This window comes from Microchirus variegatus, assembly GCF_963457635.1.
Source record: "Microchirus variegatus genome assembly, chromosome: 15".
Classification (NCBI taxonomy): Eukaryota; Metazoa; Chordata; class Actinopteri; order Pleuronectiformes; family Soleidae; genus Microchirus; species Microchirus variegatus.
Window position 1 is genome coordinate 12,349,916 of NC_139816.1, and position 24,065 is coordinate 12,373,980.

The following is a 24,065-nucleotide window of genomic DNA, read 5'->3' on the forward strand; positions in this document are numbered from 1 at the left end:
TTGTATCCTGGCAACAGACAGACGAGATGAGGCAATGGCATTGTGTATGTGGGGGTGTGTTTACGTATGTGAGCCAGGATTTGACCATATGTTAGCCAGCACAAACACACACAAACAAACACTTTTCTTGCCGTCAAGGACATAATTGAGTTTCCAGTCACTACACTTACAACAATTCTGATACTCAGATAGTCGACGGAGAGTGGATGAGACAATTTTTCTGTACATCTGACATATACAGTTCACAAATCACAGGCAGAACAGAGGGAAGTGTGAGCGTGCGTGTGTGTGTGTGTGTGTGTGTGTGTGTGTGTGCGTGTGTGTGCCAGCACGTGATCAAATCATGTTCTCATCTCCTGCAGTCAAAAGAGATTTGTGTGTTACAGTCGGGGCTTATTACTGAATCAGAGTCTGAACGACTCCATGAGTCATAGAGCTGCTCTCCGACGGTGAATCATGCGCGCACGTGGAAAAGGTGTGAACAAATGCGATGCCAAAACTAAACCAGACCAGTGCGACACACGGCACGTGCTGATGTATCGCTCATCACCATGTCAAAGATCAGGTCGCAGTGGATAAAAATAGAATAATTAATACAATTTGACAGCTTTGTTTTAATTTTGGAAAACAGCAATTTCAATATTTTACATTGATTTAGTATTAATTTATGAACAGTATTAGTAATTTAATGTTTTTAGGTAGATAAAACTTGAATTATAATCATTATGATGCACTAAGGGCAATTTTCACAAATGGATTTTTACATTTTGCAGGGTCAGTTTGATGGATTGACACTATTTTTTGATTGATGATGACCTTATTTGTCAGTTAAGTCACCAAATGGACAACAGCAATTCTGATGATGCCTAAAATAATTAATAATAATTAAGTAAAAACTGCCAGACAGTAGCTGCTACTGAGAGCATGTGGGAGAGAATCCGTCATCACAGGCTGTTTGACAGCAACCCCACGTGGGACAGCGACTGCGCTGACTCACAGGAAAACTCTGCTGTAAAGCTTTTTTTTATAAAAAAAGAAAAAAAAGAAAAAGACTTACCAGTGTATATACTGGCGTTGGAGGCGGGGATACCAAACTGTGACTCAATGAATTTTGGAATGAAGGTGATGAAGGCAGTGACGATGGCGCACTCAGCCGTGTACGACAGACTGACGAACAGAAAGGTCATGTTGCTGAGGATCCTCAGCGCTGCCTTGGGGAGGTCTGGAGAGAGAGAGAGAGAGGGACACAAGACAGAGAACTCATTAAAGAAGTGCTGTAATTAACACACAATCAGTCTCTTAATTTGGCTCGAATTCACTTCCACACACATTCGACTCCATGAGATCATCTTAATGGCAGGCTGTGATTAAGGAAAGACACAGAGCTTTATCTGCAACCCAAATAAACTTTACACAGCAATTACATCAGATAATAGGAGCGTTAACACACTTTGCTTAAAATAAACACTCCTATTCAATCATGCACGTCTCATATCTGTTGAAGCAAACAATACATAAACACACCGATACTCTTTGATTCCCTACGAGGTTATAAATGAACCCAGCAACAAACAACTCTGTACTTTTAATTGCAAACAAGACGAGCATGTGGATGCAGAGTGCTGTAAACAAATGTTTTCCTTCTCCAGGGAGCAGGGAGACATGCTGTGGCTGAAAGCCTTACTGTGGCGTCCATATTATGTCTGGTAGTTTGACCGTTAAACCTGCAGAAATGGAACCGACCTGCCATGTTGATTTGTTAGAGATGGTTACAAGTGTTCCCATGACAGTTTCAATAAAGTGAACTTGCTTCCGTTCTCAGGTACATGAAGGAAGCAGAAACAATAGGATGCAGGACCCCTAATCTATACTATGGGTACAAAACAAACCATGATACAGACTGGACACTATCAACCTTGTTCCATCAAAACAAGGACAAACTGCTTGAAGACAATGTCCATGTGATTCTGCAGCATGCAGAATGCCCTCTTAGCACATCACTCAAAAGCCATGTGGTCAAACTGCAAACTACCGTTACTGGACAGACTGAAACTATTTCATCTTCCTCTCCTCGAATGGCGAGATGAAGACGTAATCCATGGAAACAACTCTGACGTCTGTTTGTCTTTATCAGACGAAAGAGTCATTTTCTAAACAGGAGCCAAACGGGACTCAGTATCTAACTCACAGACACATCAGCCGTGCAGATGCTTGCTGTCATGGCAACGCGGACTGGGCCTCCCTGTTGAAATATATCCCTCAAATCATGACATCAACCTGAATTTCACAAGCCAAAGATGTCAGATTGTTGCATTTATCACTCCTAAATTTAAAAAAAATAATAATGTTGTCCTCTGACACTGTGTCCATAAGTAACCCCTTAATATTTTATCGATATGATGCACCAAACATGTAGAAATGCATTTGTGCAGAAGACACAGAAGATTCCATCCCATAAAAGCTTAGCTGGTTATATAAACGGCACAAGTCTGCCATAATAATTAGTATTAATATTGCAGGCATTGCTCTTAGACTATAAGAATGCAATTTTTTGATGTTTTATGCACTTTGCATAAGACGAGTTTTGCTTTAATGTCCTTGCCAGAGGTACAAGGCTGTAGAAGACTTCTCGGGTCATTGGCACATCCTCCAGCTCTGTGCGTGGCTAAGGTAAAATATTACAGGAGCAGTGTGACAGAATGAGGATCTCTGCAATCCACAGGGATTCGGCTTTGCTACTTTAGGAGAAGGGAGCTCCAGTAGTTTGGACCTTATTACTATACGGGATGTCCTGAGGACGATGCAGGACATGCTGCAAGGGAGGTCTTCGAACTTGAGCCAGAGCAAACTGCTTCTAAAGTTTGTTTTATTTGCTCTGCTTACACAAATGGCAGCAGAACATATTGTACAGGGCTGTATGCTAATGTGCTTTTCACATGGCACTGGTACATTAGGTTTGAGGGCACCATGGGAGCGTTTTCTGCATCACGTGTTTCACACATAGATGCCACAAAGCCAAGAAAGAGCAGAAGAAGAGGCAGGAAGTACGCACAGTGGATTATTATCACCTTTTATCAGAAACGTTATTATAAAACTGGTTGGCACGGTGCTTTGGTTTGGAGATCCCAGTCTCAGCACCAACTCAGTTAATCTTGTTGTGGCTGGGTAAAATGTTTTGCATCTGTCAGTGTGATTCCAGATTTAACAGTATGGAATAGGATAGCGATGCTAATGATTTTATGGCAGGGGATATGGGTTATAATCGTCTAGGGGGGGGGGGCAGATGGTGTAGTACTGTTGATGTCTGCAGCAGCTGTTCTCTCTCAATCAGACAGACCACTGGATTGTGATAGTTGTGACACTTACTACTTTATTAGTGGGAATTTATTTTATGACTTTAAATATAAATAAAACTTTTTGTCTAGTGATCCTGCACGCTCGCTCAACATAACTCCGAACCAAAGAGTCACTTAATTGATTGATGCCCATTTCAGTAATCAGCTGTCCGAGTCATGTATCTGCCTTTTGATCCTTGAAAGAATTGCTGCTGGACTTATTGATTCTACTCACTCCTCTAATTACATTAAATTATGTCATAACAAATAGGGCTGAACAAGAAATGGTTGCCATACCTGATGGAATCTATTTGATTTCCCTAATATGTCAAATTGAATTGAAGCATTTTAGAACTCTGTGAGCCAGGCTTCAAAAACTTGGGGAGTATATCTTTGTGTATCCTTGAAATGGAAAACCTCGCCAGAATGAAACCAAAACACATTTGCCAGTGTGCCATCGGACTGAGGATGAAAAGAATGAATGCAGTAATGGAGTCTATGTACTTTATGTACTACATAGAGTACATATATATCTATAGCACAAACATCTCAAAGCCTAAAAATATCAAGATATTATTTATCAGCCGTATTACCCAGCCTTACCTTTAAGCTTGACAGAAGTATTGATTTTGATTTATATTGTGATATAGAATGATAGAATGAAAAAAAGTACATTGTGATAAGATTTATTTCCCATATCACCTAACCCTAACTGGAAGAACTCCAATTCACATTTCTTTGAATATACCTGCTGCTTTCTGGGTTCAGCACTCACCGATTGTTGCAGCGCTGCCTCCTTTTTCAGTTTACCGACTATGATATATAGTACATGTCTGCAGTTTTTCCATATACACTCGCTAAAATTCAATTAAATACACATTTGCAGAAATGGCTTGTTATGTGCTTTCATGCAGCAATTGACCAAGGTCCGGAACACTCCACGATCAAAACTGTATCCCTATGATGTGCATCACTAAAGATTATTCAGCGTTAGCATTTTTGCTGTGTTTGCTGATGATCTGAAGGGCACACAAAAAAAACATTATCGCTGAAAACGGCCACTTGCTGTGCAGCATATCTTTCACAAAAAGTGCTGAATTTGTACAGTAAAACACACAAACCTCAAATAGAAGGAGACGCACACAGCTCTGAAATCCATTACACATCCAAAGAGTGAAGTGCCAGCCTTTGCTAAATAAGCCATAGTTTGCACAACAGCCAAAAAATATCCTGTTGGGACAAATCAAACAGCAGGAGAGCTCGCAGTTTGAAGCAGCTACTTTATAATTCATTCATAGATACATATTCAGTCATCTTCCCTCTCCTTGTCTGAGCCGCTGCGGGCTTTGCACATAAGTAAATATGCATCTATTTAAATACATGTAGAATTTATAATAGTAATTTAGGCTATGATGGAGAGGGTGAGCACAAACACATTTTTTATCCCTGCTCTGCTCTGCAGCTCAGTCTGGTTGCTCCTGTGTGTGGAAACGTGACAAAATTCCCTTGAGAGCTCATTTAGGAGAGGGCGAGAGATAACTGTCTGAGTGTGGGAGGGAGAGAGAGAGAAAAATGAGATACGAGATAACTAGGAAACACTGGAGCAGGACTCGACTTATCCAGAGGGCTCTCCCAGAGAAAACCAGGAGATTCCCCAGCTATCTGGCTCAGATATATTAAAAATGTGCCGATGCACGGAGGTGCATAGTTAGAAGCGGTGAAGATTTGGTGACATGGTTTTTACAGCCAGTCAAGAAGCAGTTATATCCATCCACAGCTATCCATGATTGTAGTGGAGAAAGATTCATATTAAAAACCAAAATATTTAAATTATAATTGGCCACCAAGTAGATGTTTTCACAAGATCAGCGATTGTGTTGAGATTGTGCTGCTCACTGAACATGCTGGTCATTTAAATAGATCTATTTAGAGGGTGATGGAACTGTGAAAAGTTTGGGAAAGCATGCACTAGATGAAGTCAAATTCCTTCCAACCATTCCTTGGTTCACAGAACAGGACAGGTCCAAGGTCAGAGTGACCTTGGCCTTTGAGCCAAACTCATAATCTGCTCATCCCTGATTTGAATCCTCCGTTTGTACCAAATGTGACGACATTCCCTGCCATGTTCTTGAGATATCACCTTCATGAGATGGACAAAGGGACAGACAGACTGTGCATTCCTGGCGATCAAGGCTGCAAAGCTAAGCACAAAGAGGTCTTCAGCTGGCATCGATAACGTGCGATCTTTAGCCATGTTTACTACTCATTAACTGAGGTAAATTGGAGCCACTGTGCGTTTAAAAAAACATGTTTACAGTGAATTACATGCTTCATTGGCAACTGCGTGGACAACCTCTTCCATCATCAATCAATAATACCTTTAAATGAGATATCAATGGAGCGTCCAAGTTGACTAAACCCAGCCACTGATTGGATTATGAGTCATTTGTACATCAATAGTTCACAATTCCTTTTTTATAAAGGACTTGTAAAAGGAGGCTGAAAAGAAGGACTGGTATTATATCGTCCTGACCTTTGATGTCCTTTCCAAAGCCCATGGAGGAGGAGACGTTCTGGCCTTTACTCCTGGACTTTTCCTTCATCATGTCGTCATCACTGGACACATCACCTGGTGAGCCAATCTTTTTCTTCTTCCTTTTCTTGTGGCGGGGGGGAAGCTTTTTGGGGAAGGCAAACATGGGGAAGATGACCAGCAGCATAGCTATGGAACACAGGAGAAAGCCACTCCACCTGAAAGAAGGAAGCAACAGAGCAATCGTGTGTCTTCAAAAATAAGACAGTGATGTCATGTTGTTTTGCTGTACAAATAGAAGACAGCGTCCTCTTAAGCCAAATTCTGTGATCATTGGCATGTGGATAGCATGTCACATTATATTTGTTCAAACTTACCAATTGCCAACAAAGCGAGGGTCACTCTGGTCGATGTTCACTTCAGTTTTGGGGTCGACATAGAAGCCGATGAGGACGCCACCCAGCAGGTAACCAGCTGCAGGTCCCAGAGCTCCCATCACGTACATGATGGCTATCGAAAAAAAACAGAAAGAGACACAATCAGGAGCTTTAATCAATACACTGCAAGTTTTTCCCGCTTTTCCTCATTAATGCTCTTAATGACCCACTGTTACCTGTGACTGTAAATAAATTAGACCTGTGGGAGTTCAAAACACCTGCTCTGAGATCAGTGGAACGCACCAGCAGCCCTGAGGTCATTATTAAATCTTTTGAAGTCTCTGTAACAACTGGCCTGAAAGCTCCAGAGGTCTCACATTGACCTGAGGGCAAACATGCAACTTGCCCACTCCTGCAAACCACAGTGAGAGAGTGGGTGGGTGCAAACATTAACCCGCAGGGGCAGTGAGGAGAGCCAATCAGACTTTGCCTTTTTGCCACAGGAAGGGAAAAACTCATTAAAATGTAGATAAGCTTAGTTGGACAAGTGGAAAAAAGTTCCTGGAGTAATCCAGCAGAGATGTGACTCGAAGCCATTTAACAGCTGTAATCGGGGGCAAACATTCTATAATTACACCTGGAACATTGCCGCTAGCAACAAGAGCAATTATGATGGTTGTGTATGCGTGCGCGCACATACACACAAATTCTCATCCAAAAGCAGACTTCCCATTTAAATTTTAATTTTCAATGTTAAAACAGCTACATGCTAGTCAGTCACGAGCATCACCACACACTGCTGCAGTGCATTATAATTTCTTTGAGCCACAGAAAACATGTTTTGTGGGCACTTCTTTTGCAGCCATACCCCAAATGATTGGCAATTGGCTCGCTTTACTAGCACAAAGGTGCTGTTGCCTAAACACCACAATACTGAAAAACAGAGAGAGAGTCATGTGGAACTAATGGACTTCCTAATGTCACTTCCTTTAATGCTGACACTGGGTTTGCGTTGCTGTTTGTAGCAAACGTCAAATGTCTGACAGAGGCATCAGATGTGCTGATGCGCTAGACGTCCACAATGACTGACACTCACAAATGCCTAACCCCCTCCCAAGTCCAGAAAAACAAATTGTCCCTGCCATAATACATAACACATGCACACACAGACAAACGTACTTTAGTGGAAGCTCAAAAACCAATTATATCCCAGTCTGCTTCACCAAAACGTTTTTGCTGTCACGCCAACATTTGCATAAAACGCAGCCATGATTTCACCTGAAGGGGCTTGCATCTTTTACTAGCCTCATATTTTCCATCACAGGAACAAAAATATGCTAAGTTCACTCCTCAAATGTCATTCCAGCTAAATGTCAAGTCCAACTCGTTATCTTGACTTAATTAAATTATGACTTTCTTCAACACAACTTTAAGGGGGAAAAAAGAGAAATCAGAAAATATTGCTCCAAGAATAAAAAAAAGACCCTTCAGCTAGTCCACTTATCAGTAGTCTCACACACGGACACAAAATGGTCAAGACTATAAGTGATCCATCAGTGTGCACATACAAGGGGGAAAAACTGTAGGATACATGCAGGGTATTTAAAAAGAAAAAAAAAGAAAAAGTATGTATTTGTACATGTTTGAGCCTGATGGCTTCGCACAGCTTCATTCCAACATGATTTACCATTTACAATAATAGCACAGAAAGCAGGTGTCCATTACTCTTTCACTTACTTTTCTCTCTCTTAAAAAAAACAAAAAAAAAAACTCCTTTCACTTTGCTCATTTCTCATATCCTGCTGCTTGGAGAGACAATTCACTGCAGTAGTCAAACCATTACACAATGTAACAGGATATTACCGCCCAGAGACAATAAACAATTAATTATAGTTGGCAATGATGGCAAGAGGTGCCATCTTATCTCCATCTTTGAAATTAAAAACTTGCCACAAAGCCTGAGCTACTGAAAGACTCTTTATACACACACACAATATTATGAACTTCTATAAAGCCAAGAATGGAGTCGGTAACTTTGATACATTTTATAGATTGCAGAGGGTTTCAGATTTAAATCTCCTGCATGGAGACTGTTCATAAAGGAAATGTGTAATTAAATTATGCAAGTAAGCAGAACTTTGTGGCTGAGTTTGAACATTCGTCTCAGCACCTGTGAAAAGAATCATTGCTGGAAACCCTTCTTGTGCCACTGAAAAACAGTACACACACCCAGACGTTCAATTATCGAGTTAAGGTTGATCACCGGTTATGGTCATTTGTTTGCCCTCCAGTCTCCAGCTTCACCTTTCTCAGGCACCCAGGCAGGTACAGCCATGTTTTATCCCTCCTGGGTGATTATATCAGCATCTCTCTAGCCACTCCATCAATCAACATAACTGTTCAGCCCAACTGGAGGACGAACGGGGTCATAAACGGCTCCCGACGTTACGCTCCTACCCTGCCCGCTTGGCACCGAGCCGGGATTGTTTAGGACCACTGGGGTTGCCTTAAGCCAGGATGAAGGGGAGAGCAGGTTAGAGCCATCGGAGTGAGGAATATGCTGACACAGTGGCAGCGCTCCGTCATGTTCACGCACACATGGTGCGGGTGGAAAACGTCACCGGAGCACAGTGGATGCATGCCAATGACGAACGTATGGTGCGCTACGTGCTCACTTCACTCAATTACGCAACAGACCTTCAACACAAGAAGGACAAAACATGTTAAGTCAGCACCCAAACTATCTATATGGTCATTCAGGCTAACGTTCAATTGTTTTTTGTGCTGACTTTGCTCTTCACATTTGAATACATAAGTATGCATGAAAAGGGGTGCAAATAGGGCTATAGCGTGCGAGTTATCATGTATGAAGTGGAATTCAATATCAGCAATATCCAAAGAATGAAAACATGCATATGAAAGGAAATAATCAAGAAAGAAAGAGCACATCAATTACGACTCATTGACTTAACGTCAACCAAGGTGAGCTTCTCACGTGCACGCATGAACTTCTACGTACACATGAAAATAAAAGAGGTGCAAGTGCATCAATAGTATGAGTGAAGGAGGAATAAGGAGAAGCAGTTTTATGGGGGCATCATTGACCTCAATTTAATGTTTCAGCTCCAATGTTTATGATGGATGGAAGCGGCCACGTCAGGCAGCAGAAGGAGAGATTTACTTTGCAATAATCTTGGAAAGAGAAAGGCAATAAGGTAAAGATAAAACAAGAAATAAAAACTGGTGAACTGAGATGAAAGTGGCGGGGAGAAAAAGTGGGGACAAAGAAAAACAGATGATGTGGGAAGAAACAATAACAGTGGAGGGGAGGGAGCAAGGAGTGATGGAAGATAAAGAAACAGAGGAGAGAGGAGTTGGAGGCTGCAGTGGATCTATGGTGACCGATCTTTGCTGTGTAACAGTGATAAAGCTTGCTCAGCAACATCACTCTCATATCTAACCTTTAGGGACCAGTGCTGCGCTGTTGTTGTCCACTCTGCCTCCTCCACTACTGTAAGAACACTATATTCATGAGCTGCACTGACTCACTGTAGAAATGAATGAATGAGGATGAAGGAGACAGAGAGGAAAGGCAGTAAAGAGCAGGAGGGGTGTGTGTGTGTGTGTGTGTGAATCAGAGGTACAATTGCAACAATTTAAATGCTGCTGTAAGAAGCTGCTGATGCTTTTAAATCGATCCATACAGAGAAAATGGATTTGTTCCTTCAGACATTTCTGTTCTGGAGCTGCAGCTAATGTTTTTGTTTTTTTTTCATTTCCAACTACTTTACTCATCTCTTTATTGAGTGATAAGACTTTCACATGTTGAAAGAATGAACAAATATGAAACGGTGAAACGTCCGTGGCAATTTTACAGTCCTTAAAATCAAAGATGCCTGATCGAAGCCGATTAAAGAAAAAAAAAAAAAAAAAAAAAGCAGAAATCATGGTAAAATTATGAAGGCCTTGGTTTTCAATTGAGTTACTGTTCAATTAAGCATTCATAACTGACCAAAATTCATCAAGAATAATGACAAACTTCCTTTGGCTTAACCTTCTGCGATAACAGACTCTTTGGAATACACAGCACCAGCCATTTCCATAGTTGCCTCGACTGTGAACAGATTTTTAGGCATTAATAAAATAGCCTCTGTAGTGCCATCCCCCATCCCCCCTCCCCCCCAACCTCTCCTGACCTTCTGTTCTCCTCACCCCTCACCCCTGAGAGCAGGCGCCAGAAGCAGCAGAGAGTGAAGGAGGAGAGCGAAGACCAACGGACCTGATGAGAAGGCACATTTAAACCAGCCAAGCGGCTCCCCTGTGGTCAAACCAATTACAACATGTTAATGATTTGATTTAATTGTGTGGACCAGATACAGGACTGGACATCCACTGCCTTGTCACTTGACACCGCAGGGTTAAAGAGAGAGAGAATATAACGGACACGACAGAAGAGTCGTCAATGTCAGATCAAAACATCAGAGGAATATGCCTGGCTCCAAATCTCCACTCTGCTGTGGCTTACCAACATTGTCCCATTATATTGTTTCTGGTGTCATGTAAGCCATAACAAACGCAGCTGACCACAATAGAACCTGGCATGAGCAACGTGCATTTCACAGCAAAACAGACCGTGAAAATGATCTTTCACCTCATTTTCAGCATCTATATTTGTCGCATATGGCACATACACAACACAATCCCGTGCCTGGTTCAAAATAAACGCACTCCAACGTCAGTATCCTATTTTTCCCATCAAAGCTTTACATAGCAAAGGATACATAGCTTTATACTGTAGACTTCTAGCATTTTAGTTGGAACACAGAAGTATCTTTATGATTTTCACGAGCAAAACTTTTTGTAAAACACAGCAAAAGCCACCACATCAGCTCCACAGCAGACATGATCCCTTTGTAGTCAAACAAAGCTGCAACAGCCGCAGTAATACTGGGCTGCTGCTGTTGTCACACACTACATACAGTGTGGACCCAGGCTTAGTTAAGTTAACGTTTTCTAAAGTTAAACTTTTAAAAAGTGAACGCCTATGCTGATGTTTAAGTGGCATTTGACTAGAGGGAATTTTGGCATTGGAAATTAGGGCTCGAGAAAAAATATTGCTGTGGAATCATTTGCCCTGGGAATTTATGCCAAAATTCTCCTTTCACACTGAATACAAAGACCAGATGTTTGTGAGCGTTAGTGAGGGGTTTTTGTCTGGTGTGAATGGGCTTCTGGTTCCATTGAATTATACAGCCCTCTACCTGGATATTAGCCAACAAAGCTCAGTCAGCCTTCAAACCAGCCGGAGAATGGATGGCAGGCAGCAACACAATGACCTTGGATTTGTCGTTATTGCATTGCACTGGAGCCGTCTCATGTCTGAAAGATGCAATCACATTCTCGGCATAACTCAAGTGAGGTGTCATGACGATTTACACAGCATTATGCGTCACACATTACCTATTCATTCTGCAACTGCGATACTATCGATTTCCACACCAGACGTCAGAGAAAGATCTAAATTAGTTTCCCCGTGCTTTATTTTATAACATCCACTTTCTGTGATATGTAATCACACACTTCAGATCTGTGATTTGCTGCACTACACAGTCCAGCTCGATGCCTGCAGCTCTTTTCAGAAATGTAGCCGCAGGTGACATCAGCGTGACAGATGATCTATGCAACATTCGCCGTTAGAAAGTGAGCGACAGAGCGGAGAGGAGAGCCGACTCCATACAGTACACTGTATTCCTGTGTTATGTGGATCGATTCAGTCACGTGACACCGCCTTATACACAGGGAGGAAAAAGACAATGAAAAGGGGGGAATGACGCCACTGCAATGGCAATTTGCTGACACAGCAGTGTCTTCTTTCATGTCCTAACCTCACAGCCAGTTTTAACCAGAGGACATGCACAAGGAGACTCACATACATATTAACACAGAGCAAGATATAGAGAGATATCAGAGAGATATCCATTCACTGCGTGTTTGTCATGATGCATCATCAGAGTCGATGCAAACTTTTGGTACATAAAAGGCCTGCTAACATTAACCACTAGCAGCTACTGGTCCTAACAAGGAGAGAGTGGGTGTAACAGTAAAGACTACTGAACTGAACAATATTGTTCTGCATCATAAAGTTACAAAGGATGACTTAAGGACTCATCATATGCACATAATATGAACAAGAGCAACTGGAGCACACATGCTCACAGTATGAGAACTATGTTGTTGTTTTTTAACTGTCTCATCAGTAAGCAAATTAATGCAGCAAGGAGCACCATAGATATTTTATTATATATTATTATATATATATATATATATATATATATATATATATATATATATATATATATATATATATATATATATATATATATATATATATATATATTATTATATATTATTTATGCATCATTCTTGACATTACCATGGAAAAAAAATGTGTCTGCAGGAGTTATAGTGCACATGTAAGGTTTTCTTAAGGATTAATATTTTTTTTTAAACGACCATATGGGACAAAAAAAACTTGAATTCAGTGATTTATGCTACATTAAATTGGAGCAGCATTCTTCAAAAGTTGATACTTGATGCTGAGATTGTGCTGACAGAGTAGTAGGTGATTAAAAAAAAAAGCTAGAACATGTACACACGCAAACTTTTAGTCCTTGTAGTGCAGACCAGAGTACACGAACAGAACAAGGAGTGAATATTTGAATAGATTAAGCACAGAAATACTGGTACAGTCAAGCGCCTAGACTTTATCAAGCATGCTTGACTTAAACCATTAGAGACATCAAAGCCTATCTGATTTAGAAATCCACTTTCAGGCCACCCGTCATGCTTTTACAAGACTAAGCCCCTAAAACAAAGACATGGTGTGTCACAAGGGGCACGGAGAACTTAATCAGCATCTTATGTCTGAGTTTCTCACCCTCCCTCTGTTCTATGTTCTTCTGTGCAGCAAACTATGACCCAGTGACCCTTTTGGCATGTTTCCACCGAGTGGATCCGGCCCCAACCTCTCCAGTAAATGTACTGTTCACAGTCAAAATGCCAGCCAGCCTTTACCATACCAAACTGTACTGTCCTGTATCAAACCAGACTGTACCATGATGGAAACACAGCGTTTGTCTCATCTGATGCATTAATGTGGTGCCCAAATAATGAGGTCAACTTAAAGAGCAGGTGAAGATGCATGGACAAGGATTCACGTCACACAATCTCTTAAACGAAAACCATCACAACTTTTCGTCACTGAAGTTATATTTAAAACTAAAAACATTTTAACTCAAAACTGTGACGCCAATGTTCGTCACCCACACAGCACTCTAATCAATTTTTCATGCAGGCTTCTACGCTCTCCGTGCGGGTTTCCCCAAGCTTGCGATGCTAAATCAAATATTTAAGAAAAAATTGAGAAAAGAGAAGGTTTTTTTTTCCAACCACAAAAGCCAGTAGGGCAACTTTAGTCAATGTTAGAATGCATAACAAAAGCATGATTTTCACACATTTTTAAAGAGGCTATAAAGTAAAAAAAAAAATTGTTATCCTTTACCACTTTAGTCTCTATAGCATTCAGCATACTGGATTTCCTACATAATCCAGTAACAAATCCTAACCAACAAACGACCATTTTCTGCTGATTCTATTACTGAACTAAAGCTTACAGACCTGCACTGACAGCAGAAAACCACAAATCTGCAGCTACTGATGTCCACCAGAATTAAGATGAGAGGAAGAGCGAGGCAAAGCTGAGGAATGATGCGGCTGAACGCTAGTCACAAAAATTGAGCGATTCACTTATACATGAACACATTATTGTTGTATTATTATGGATCCGTCTGAATTGATTGCAGTGTTTCTCTAATAATAATCATTTTGTCTTATCAGTATGTTTGACTTTACGGCGTTAGATGCTTGATTCGTCAAGTATTTTATTGTGACGTCTTCTGACTTTTATATTGTTGTGAAGAGGAGCATTAGAATAAAGGTTGCAGCGTTTAACAACTGTAATAAAGACGGATTGCACCACCTGTCACTGATTAATGTGGTTGTTCTCTCACCCAGACCTGTTTACTGTGGTAAGAGAAATTGCAGTGGGAAATAGCACCGTTTGTAATATTTAATTAACATACATATACTGAGCATTTACTTATGATTGTATGATTAAATTAACTTGTTTTTTTGGGGTTATTTTTAAATCCTCAGAGAGAAAGATATTTTGTCAATGCGGTGCATGTGCAGAAGCTTTTTTTCCCCCCTCCCTCACCATCTTTCCCTCTGTATATCTCAATCTTTCCTCACACAATGACACTTTGAGGAAATCCCTTTGCCTTGCCTACTGAATTGTCCAATCCATCATCCTTTGTGGACTTCCCTCTGAATCCATCTTTCTGAGTGGCTTACACTCCCATTCATTTTACTTTGAACAAATACACTTTTCACAGCTCACGCTAGACTAACACCATGTGATGGATTATTGAAAAGGGCAATTTTGAATATTTTCCAGCAATGAAAGACTAGTACGAGGGCTACAGAGCGACAAGAAGAAACAGGCAGCCCACTTTCTGGCCGAGCAGTTTTCAAAGACCTCACAAGTTAAAAAGAGATTTACAATGTTGTGGCTTCATAGATCTATGAAACTGTACGAGTCATTGGAACGAGGTAAACTGGGCATTTACCTCGAGTTAATAAAAAAAAGAGGCAGTTATTCTGCCTGTAGTTGCTGCACTCTCTACGTGTGATTGAAAGTGTTAATCATTTGGCCAATCTGATCCTCCAAACACATGCACATATGATGATGATGTGTCATTTGAAAGGGTGGCAGGCTGATAAGTGGCCACGAATGAAGCATCTGGGGTGGGGGTATCATTGCATTATACTCGGGGGCTATGAATGTGCGTGCGTGTGTGTGTGTGTGTGTGTGTGTGTGTGTGTGAAGGCTGGGGTTTTAGTTTGCCACAAGGTTGCACCTGCTGCTTTTCACCATCTCGCATTGACAAACATGGCACAGCAATCTGGTTGATGGTGCTTAAAGCGGTGCGCCCTCTCTCCCTCCCCACTCGTCTTCAACTGACGCCAAGAAATTGCCACATTCATCACAACATCCTGCTCTTTCCAATTCCTCCACCAGCTCCTGCTCGACAAATCTACACGGCTCACTCAGAAACACTGATATAAAAAGCAACATTTAAAATAATCTACATTAACTCAGACCTTCAAGAAACCATTGCGTCATCTCAGAAAACCTTTAATCAGATTTACCGTGGTCACTGAAGCCTGCACCACATCCTGTCCATTTTCCATTATCTTCAAAATGATAGGAGGATTATATTAACTGGTATCTTAAAGAATAGAACAGCAGATTATATGATCTTAACCACGAACCTGCTCAGCTTGTATTACCGAGAGGCTGAACATGCATTAGACGGAGGGACTGTGCAGCACAGAAAAGGTCACAACACACTTCTCTGCAGCACAGTGACAGGAATATTTGAGGGCAATCTAGACGTCGATGGGTCAGACTTCTCTGCAGTCTCTTCACACAGGCACAGATGTTTCCACTGCAAAGCTCGCAGGGAAAATCAAGTGCATGTTTTTCGACACAACGCTCTGCCTCCTGCAAACACTCGACAACCCTCTAACCTCGTCCACCCCAATTCCCAGGGTGCACACACAAACGGTGAGGATAGACATAGATATAATGCATTCCCCAGCCACTTAACCATCACAAGTAAATGTGAACCTTAACCCGAGCCTAAACCTAAGTCTTTATGCTTTAAAAAAGCCTCTTTTTAAAGTTGTGAGGACCTGTCAATATGTCCTCACAAAGACAGGTTTGAATCACAATTTGCCCTCACAGCGTAATACAGACATATATACACGCACGCACACACACCCCCCTTGTGCAAGCACCCTGCCAGCTCACGACAGCTGCTTTCCCTCTATTCATACCCTGGATCATCTACCAACAACCAGGGCCCCAAATGTAAAACGCAGAAGAACAAAAGCCTGAAAAGATAAGCTTGACACCAGCAAGCATTGAAAAGAACAGCCATAACGTACCTGCTATTAAAAGAATCATACGGAGTATTTGCAATGAACATTTTGTCCCTAACTTTGCAAAAATGAGCAAGGATTCACTGATATCCCATGTTTAGTGGCATTACGGAGTCTCTGGCAGAGCTACTGTGACAGACAGATGACTATGCTCAGTGAAATCTGTCTGTACGGCTGTCAGGCCAAGGCCAATCCCCCCCCCCCGCCGCATTATTTCTCAGCATGTGTGTGTTGCATGTGTGTCGTAGTGATCCCTCTGGGTGAGGTCAGGAAATGCTTAGTCCCATCCATCTCCCCTCAGAGCGCCTCCTGTCCCTTCAGCGGGCTTTCGACACTGATGATTGTGTGATATTCAGCCAACAATGTAGAACAAGAGCTGCAGGTCAAACTGGTGCGAAAAATAATTCAAGAAAAAACTTAAAAAACAGTGCATTGAAGGGCTAAATGAAGCCAAGGAGTGCAACGGCCAAACCACCACCCTAGGGCATCAACACTAAAAGAAGAATTTTTTTTTTTCCATCTTTAAAGCAAAACGACATTCCTAAAAGGCCAAATCAACATGGGAGGCAGATTACGCTGAGCAGATAAGATGCCCAGCAGGGAGAGGGGGATGAGAGTTAGCTCGACATGGATTTACAGGCCGTTTTCTGTTCGCAATATGCAAATATTTGATCCACAGAGGTTTCGATGAGTTGGAACGTGTAGAAGCTCCAAAGCATTTCAGACACAGGTTACGTCCGTTTGGGGAAAAATGGTATCCATCGGCAAGAGAAACGGAGCCGACTATCCTCGGCTCTGCACCGCAATAATCACAGAACATACTGCACCCATGGCAACAGATAAACATCTCGTAATTATTGACAGTGCAACTCATTTCCTGACTGGACACAAGAGGCAAAGGGAGGAGGACGTTTCTATTCACAATGCTGATTAGCTCAATCAGAGAACAGTGAACAGAGAGAGACTGCAGGTTTTCAAGTGTTTTCAAGTGTGGCCCCGTCGCCCCCTCCTTTTACCGTTCGTTTTAAAGCACCATCAGGGATGAAAGAACAGTGGCAACAGTGAAGCAATATTAAAGCAACTTGTCTTGAATTAAATGAAGGAGAAAAAAATACACATTGTTGCATTAAAATGTGCTATTTATGAGATGAGAGAGATTTGTGGATGAGGAACAGTAAGTTGACAAATTCAAGTGATTTCTAGATGATCATGAAAGAGTATCGGTCCCATGTTTTGGGATAGAAGCGTCCGATTATATTGACAGGTATTGCGACTGCGATATTGGAGGGAATGGTCATTTTTACATCATTAATCTCATTTTCATTAAAAACAACACATTTTAAATGATTACTGAGCGATATTTGTGCAGATCTGTGAGAAACAAAGATGTTCTATTTAGTCTGTAGAATATGAATAAATCAAGACAACAATTCACCTAAAACTACTGAATTCCATTTTTTAATCAATGCTTCAGTAAGAAATAGAATACAGGCAAATAATCAAAGCCGACATGTTGTCACATGTCAGTCTCAGTGCTGGAGCTGGACATGCTGATATAATGCTGAATTGTATTATCCTAGCCTATATTAATGAGCTGTGGGGGCCTCTGTAATGCATATATCATGCAAAATAGATTGCTATGGCAACAGTCGAAGCTTCTAAGCAAGCATTCATATACAATATCTGGTAACCACACAGTTGTAAAATTAATTACTCTGAAAATCCGAACTACATTTTGTTTTCCACGCTAATCTCTTAATGTGACACTGTCCCAGAAGGAGCGGGACACTGCAGCGCTTCTGCAATAATTAAACCAGTTCACAGCTATTTGGGGACATTATTTAATAGAGAATCTGAGGAAAAAAGAGCCAGGGATCAAAGGGGATTTTGTGGAACAGACAAAAGAGCCTGCATAGCTGAAAACAAAAGGTTTCTCTGCGTTCCTGCTGTCACAAGAAAAACCCTTGGCATTTCCTCAGGAACATTCCCACACCGTCAAAACAACCCAGGCCAGTACACTGAGAAATAGCCACCAGTCATCAGGCAATATGGGTTGAATAGTGACTCCACTTAAGTTGACTCCTAGCCTTATGTGAACTTTCCCTGCTTTAGTCTATCGCTCCTAGGCTTCAAACAGAAAACATTTGAGAGACAATTGTCAGCAAGTACAGCAGATTGATAGCGACAACAGCACCCACTCACACACAGAGGCATGAGTGGAAGAGTATCTGCCACAGAGGGGTCACGGGGGCAGTCATAGTAGTAGTAGACAGAGTTGGCAGCTCTGCAGTCTGCAGCTAAAAAGGTTGCCTACTGCTGAGTAACCCTGAGGGCCTGTGTGGCCAACAGGACCGAGCAGAGGGAGAGGGGGCAGTGATATTTCAAACCTCTGTGAGAAGAAGCCAAGGGGACAGTAATGAAACAGGAACAGCCTTCTTTCTATACGAGTGCCAGCCTCTGACGGGGCCAAACATGAACCCTAACCAATCCCTGAAATGTGAGCTGTCAGCCTGAAAGTGGAAGAGAGGAAAAAGGGGGGGGGGGGGGGTCAAAGGCATTAGATCTCTGGGGACTTGGGTGTTTGCTTCCGTGTGTGTGCACAATCTGCATGTGCTTTGGCTGCTGCAAAGCAGAACACCACACACTATTTAATGAAAGTGACTGAGCGAGCAGAGAGAAAAAGGGTCACGCCAGGGCTGTGACTGATAATCCTGACTCATAAAAACATAAACACAGTGAAGTTTCAATCCCATTTTTTTTTGCTCTAATCTGCAGGGAACACACATTTCTCTCTCATACACACACACACACACACACAACACCCACTTCAGGAGAGAGAGAGCGAGAGAGACTGGGAGCAACTGTTCTTTCTAAATTTGTCAGAGACAGGAGAGAACACACATCTTGTTCTTGTACAAGCATGTGAGTGTGTGTCTGCGAGTATAAGAGGAAAGACAAGAGCAGTGTTCAGGCTGTCAATGTGGGCGTTGAACACGGTCAAGTTAAAATGTTTTTGTGGTAACACATGTATATATATATATATATATATATATATATATATATATATATATACATATATACACACACACACACATATATATATACATATATACATATATATATATATACATATATGTATATATACATATATACATATACATATATACATACATATATATATACATACATATATGTATATATACATATATACATATACATACATATATACATACATATATACATACATATATACATACATATATACATACATATATACATACATATACATACATATACATATATATATATATATATATATATATATATATATATATATATATATATATATATATATATATATATATATACATATATATACATATATATACATATGTATATACTCATATATACATATACACATATATATATATATATACACACATATATATATACACATATACATATACACACATACATGTAAGAGGATGGAGAAGCAGCACAGTCCAGAGAGCAAGAAAATGTGTTTGCCAGCGAGAAACGTCATGACCAAAATAGAACGCAGGTGTCAGTTTTCACAGCTGTTAATAAGCGAAGGAATTAAGTTTAATGTAGAACGCATTACTGGAGAGAGATTGGTTCATTGATCTTGACAAATAACAGTTTATTTTCAGATTTCAATCAAAAAATGCATTGGTGTTACTATGAATGCCAATTTAAGATTCAATTTAAGATCCGATAGCCTGCGTTTTCACTTTTCAAGCCACCATGCCCTCTCTACATATGGGTATCAGCTCAAGGATGATTTGATTCCGATATCAAAGCAGTCCGTATCTTAAGGCCCTTTGGATCATGTTGTTATTTATATTTTTCCATTTCAGCTATCCAGAATAGATATTTTGACCAGTATCGCAAATGCCATATCGGCTCATCCCTTGCGTCGACCACTTTTTGCATCTTTTCTTAATCACAGGTACATAAACAGCGGATCATGCTATGACGCAAGAGCAGATACTTACACTATATAGCACCTTTAAAGCCCCACACTTCAACTCTACACTTCTTCATCTCCATAGTACAACACACAACCCTCTCCAGTCAGTAAATATTGAGCTGGGTCTATGTCAGAGGTCCTTGGTTTTTGGGAAGTATCTAATAAAACATTAATGACGCACATGCACCGATAGCACACCAAGTCCTATATAAGGTGCATAGAGTCACTGTCACCTGCTTTGGGAACTAGTTAATGCAGAGGCAGTGAGACTGTTTTGGCCAAGAGGAATCAATTAACCTTATCCTGCTTGTAGAGAGGGTGCTGGCATCCTTGCATGCAAAGAGGCTGTGAAGTCTAGACAATAAAAGTTTTATGAAAGAACAAAAGAGATAAACAAAAAAGGGGGATGTAAATTTTCCGTTTATACACATCGTCTTACTTTTAATGTGCACGTATAGCAATCTAATAGGACACGACCACTCAATTCATCCCACATCAATAACAGCTTCTCAGCATCATTAGCTTGTATACCACAGAGGCTGTCCCCTTCTTTTACAACCCGAGAGGTCACAGCCGCTGTTCGGATCTTTTTAAACGGTTTGACAAATCAATGAGGAGCATCGTCTAGATTATTGGTCAATTTGAACTGTGGGTCAGTGCCATTTCCAAATCGGATAAGAGACGGTGACAAGGAAAAAAAAAGAAGTGACAACAGAACCTCGTCCAATGCAACAAGCCACCAATTCATACAAAATGGAGAGGCTTCTGAAAAAAAAAAAAAAAAAAAGGACACGGACAAATGTTCACCATAGTAACACCAAGAATGGTCGGTTGTAAATCTGTCAGAGGAGAAAGAGGAAAAAAGGACTGAGGATGGAGGTGGAATGTGCACGTCGTGGCGACAACGCTGGGCCAGCAGGATAGTTAGAAAAACTTTTTTCCCCCTTCTTCTATTCAGCAAGATCTGCAAAGCCAAGTGAACTGTACACCGATTCCCCCACTGACCCTCAAACTAGAGCACACCAGGTTGAGATCTGATGCTGTACCCGTTACATTGCCATAGCGATGTGGGGCCAGAGCTGGGAAACAAGGGTGTTGGGTCAGAGGGAATGCCTGAATGTGTACGCATGCATACACAAAGATAACACCCTGGGAAAGAAAAAAAACATACAGTCTCTCACACACACACAATCTTGCTCTTCAAGGTCATCAAGTACCCTTCATTGTAAAGTTGCATTGTCCTACAAAAGTGAACAACTCCTCCCCTCTGAGCCAGTGCAAATTGAGATGGGGTTTACATTAATGGGTTTGTGCAGGGGGAAACCACCAAGAGGTAAATTTAGACAAAAACCTCCTCTAGATACGTGTAGCCTCCATCTCGATAAAAATGGAGGTTGTAAAATGTAAGAAACGTGTCAGAGAACAAGTATTTGAACATCCTTTAAAAACAACTACAAGGGCAAAAATGTCTCCAAGAAAAAAATACTAATACAACCAAACAGCAAAATGAGCCTCAGCAAATGTCAAAGATAATAATGTGCTCAAAATACCTGAATAAGAAACCTGAAGCTCAGTTTCCATGGTTATTTTTAAGTGTGTACCAGAGACACAAATCAAATACAATTTTCTTCCATCACGTTTTCTACCCTTCAACTTGTCAGGACATGTTTTTGTGTCGTCCCAAAAGGTGCTTCGCTAGAAGTAAACAGATATTGTCTCTTTGAAATCTCTGAAAATAGCCATCAAGGTCAGTGGAACAAGAGCTTCTCTATACCTGAATATCTGTAAAAGGAGACAATATGGATACACGTAAAGAACCTGGTGTGTTAGCTCGGGAGAACCTTGACAAGGTGAGGACAGAGCAAGCTGCTGCTGGTGGAGGTTGTTTTCGCCTTGTTCTTCAGGCAGGTTCAATAGCTACGCTGCATTGGCTTCCTCTGACGCAGGGATCTGATCAATACTGGGTCTCAAGAGCAGTGGAGGAAGGCAGCGAGAGGAAGTGGACAGTGAAGATACGCTCCACAGAGCTGTGCAATAGTTGTGTGTGTTGAAGGTACACATGCACAAATGGTGTCATTAAGAAAGGAGTGAATGAACGACGAAGAATCCAAGCGATTTATGAAGCACAAATACAAACACTCAGCAGTTCTTGCATTTGAGAACGACATAAGTATGCCACTGCGAGCTGAACACTGAGGTTTCAACTAAACCGGCAATTTAAAAAGTGAACTTAAATGTCCAGAGTGCAAGAACTAGTGACATCTAATGGAAAGACTGCTGATTGTAACAAATTAAGGACTTCTCAACTCACCCCTCCCTTTCACTTACACTCCCTTCACATACCATAAAGAAGGTCATTCTTCTGTGTTTGCATGGTAAGCTCCCCCTTACTCTGACTAGTCTGTCCATATGGGGCTCCTGTAGAAACATGCCATCCCAAAATGGTGGCCTACGTACAGTAAAGCAAGACCCTATAGTACATTTAAAGGGCTTATTCTAAGGCTATGAAAGCCAAAACAATATTTTAAAGTCATCATATACACTTAAGAAGAAACACATGGATGGGTAGCATATTCAATGTATACCCTCGCAAACCTTAAGCTCTGTGAACAAATGCTTGAGACTTTCTGGATTGAACATCTAATGGAATAAATTAAAACAAAATATGTATTATTTGAATTGTAACATTACATGTAACCCTTACAACAGTCAGAGGGACCGTGGCCATCTGTGTGGAATACTGCACCACAATGAGGGGCGCACTACGTCCCAATAACCCAATTTAAGCGTGAGGATTACTTCAGCAATCATGATCTACTACCCTCAAAACCATTAAGGGCCAGCGAAACCCCAGGCACACCAGATACATTTACATGAAGCCCGAGATTTAAGTGAGGAACAGCCATACAGGAGTACAAAGAAAAAGAGTCTGCTCACACTCAAACACAGCGAAGTCGGATAATTTCTGCCAGCACACGAGTATCTTGCTCTGCTGCTGCCAGCTGGATTTTGTGCGGACACATACAGGCAACACTGGACCATTAATCACGAGCGACCCAGTTCTGCTGTGCTTCTGGTCCAAGGTTGACTATGCAGTCTCTGTATTTACCTCAGCGTGGTGCAGAGGTTGCATGCCGCTAAAATTAAATCAAAAGGACAGAGGGCTGGGGGGTATCCGTGTGTGAAGATACCACTCTGGGTAAAGCACCAAGGCCAAAAAAAAAGTTGGAGAGTGTTTTTGAAAAAAAACTAAATGCATCAATTTGAAATAGAAATGTAATCAGCTAATGGTATGAGCACAACTGTATAAATTACACCTGTTATATTAGAGACCCATGAGTTCTGCATCCTTCTAGTCAGACATTTAACCTGTATCACAGACTGATGAAAGTATGCAAGTCTAAAAAGCAGCCTATTATTAAAAGAAAACCAAGTCTGGCTTATGTAAAATGACTTAATTATTTTGCACTCCATCATAACTATTTCACTTTGTATAAATGTCAATTATATGGAAGGGTGATTTAACTTGAAGATACGGTTGGCCAATAAGTAAATAACATATTTCAATTGTAATACAAGAGAATATATATTGATATTACATTGGTGTATTGCATAAATGCACTGACAAAAAAAGGACATTTAGTTTTTATTCTACTTAGCTTTATCATGATTATCGATAAACTGATTTGAAAATGTTTATCATGATAATGTACTCGACCATATCGTCTAACACTACACTGAAGTTGTAAAATCTAAAAAGCAGC

At 40.9% G+C, this 24,065-nt stretch overlaps 1 protein-coding gene across 1 annotated transcript in view; it reads right to left on the reverse strand.

Annotated features, from left to right (window-relative positions):
• Nucleotides 1-24,065, reverse strand: part of slco5a1 (solute carrier organic anion transporter family member 5A1) — a gene marked incomplete at both ends in the record, with an annotated part of 34,628 nt that overhangs the window by 9,420 nt on the left and 1,143 nt on the right. Inside the window, 3 exons of the mRNA XM_083901993.1 lie at nt 1,058-1,222; nt 5,869-6,086; nt 6,246-6,378. Of these exons, the coding sequence (XP_083758119.1) occupies nt 1,058-1,222; nt 5,869-6,086; nt 6,246-6,378 (516 nt within the window). The remainder of the gene's footprint in view (nt 1-1,057; nt 1,223-5,868; nt 6,087-6,245; nt 6,379-24,065) is intronic.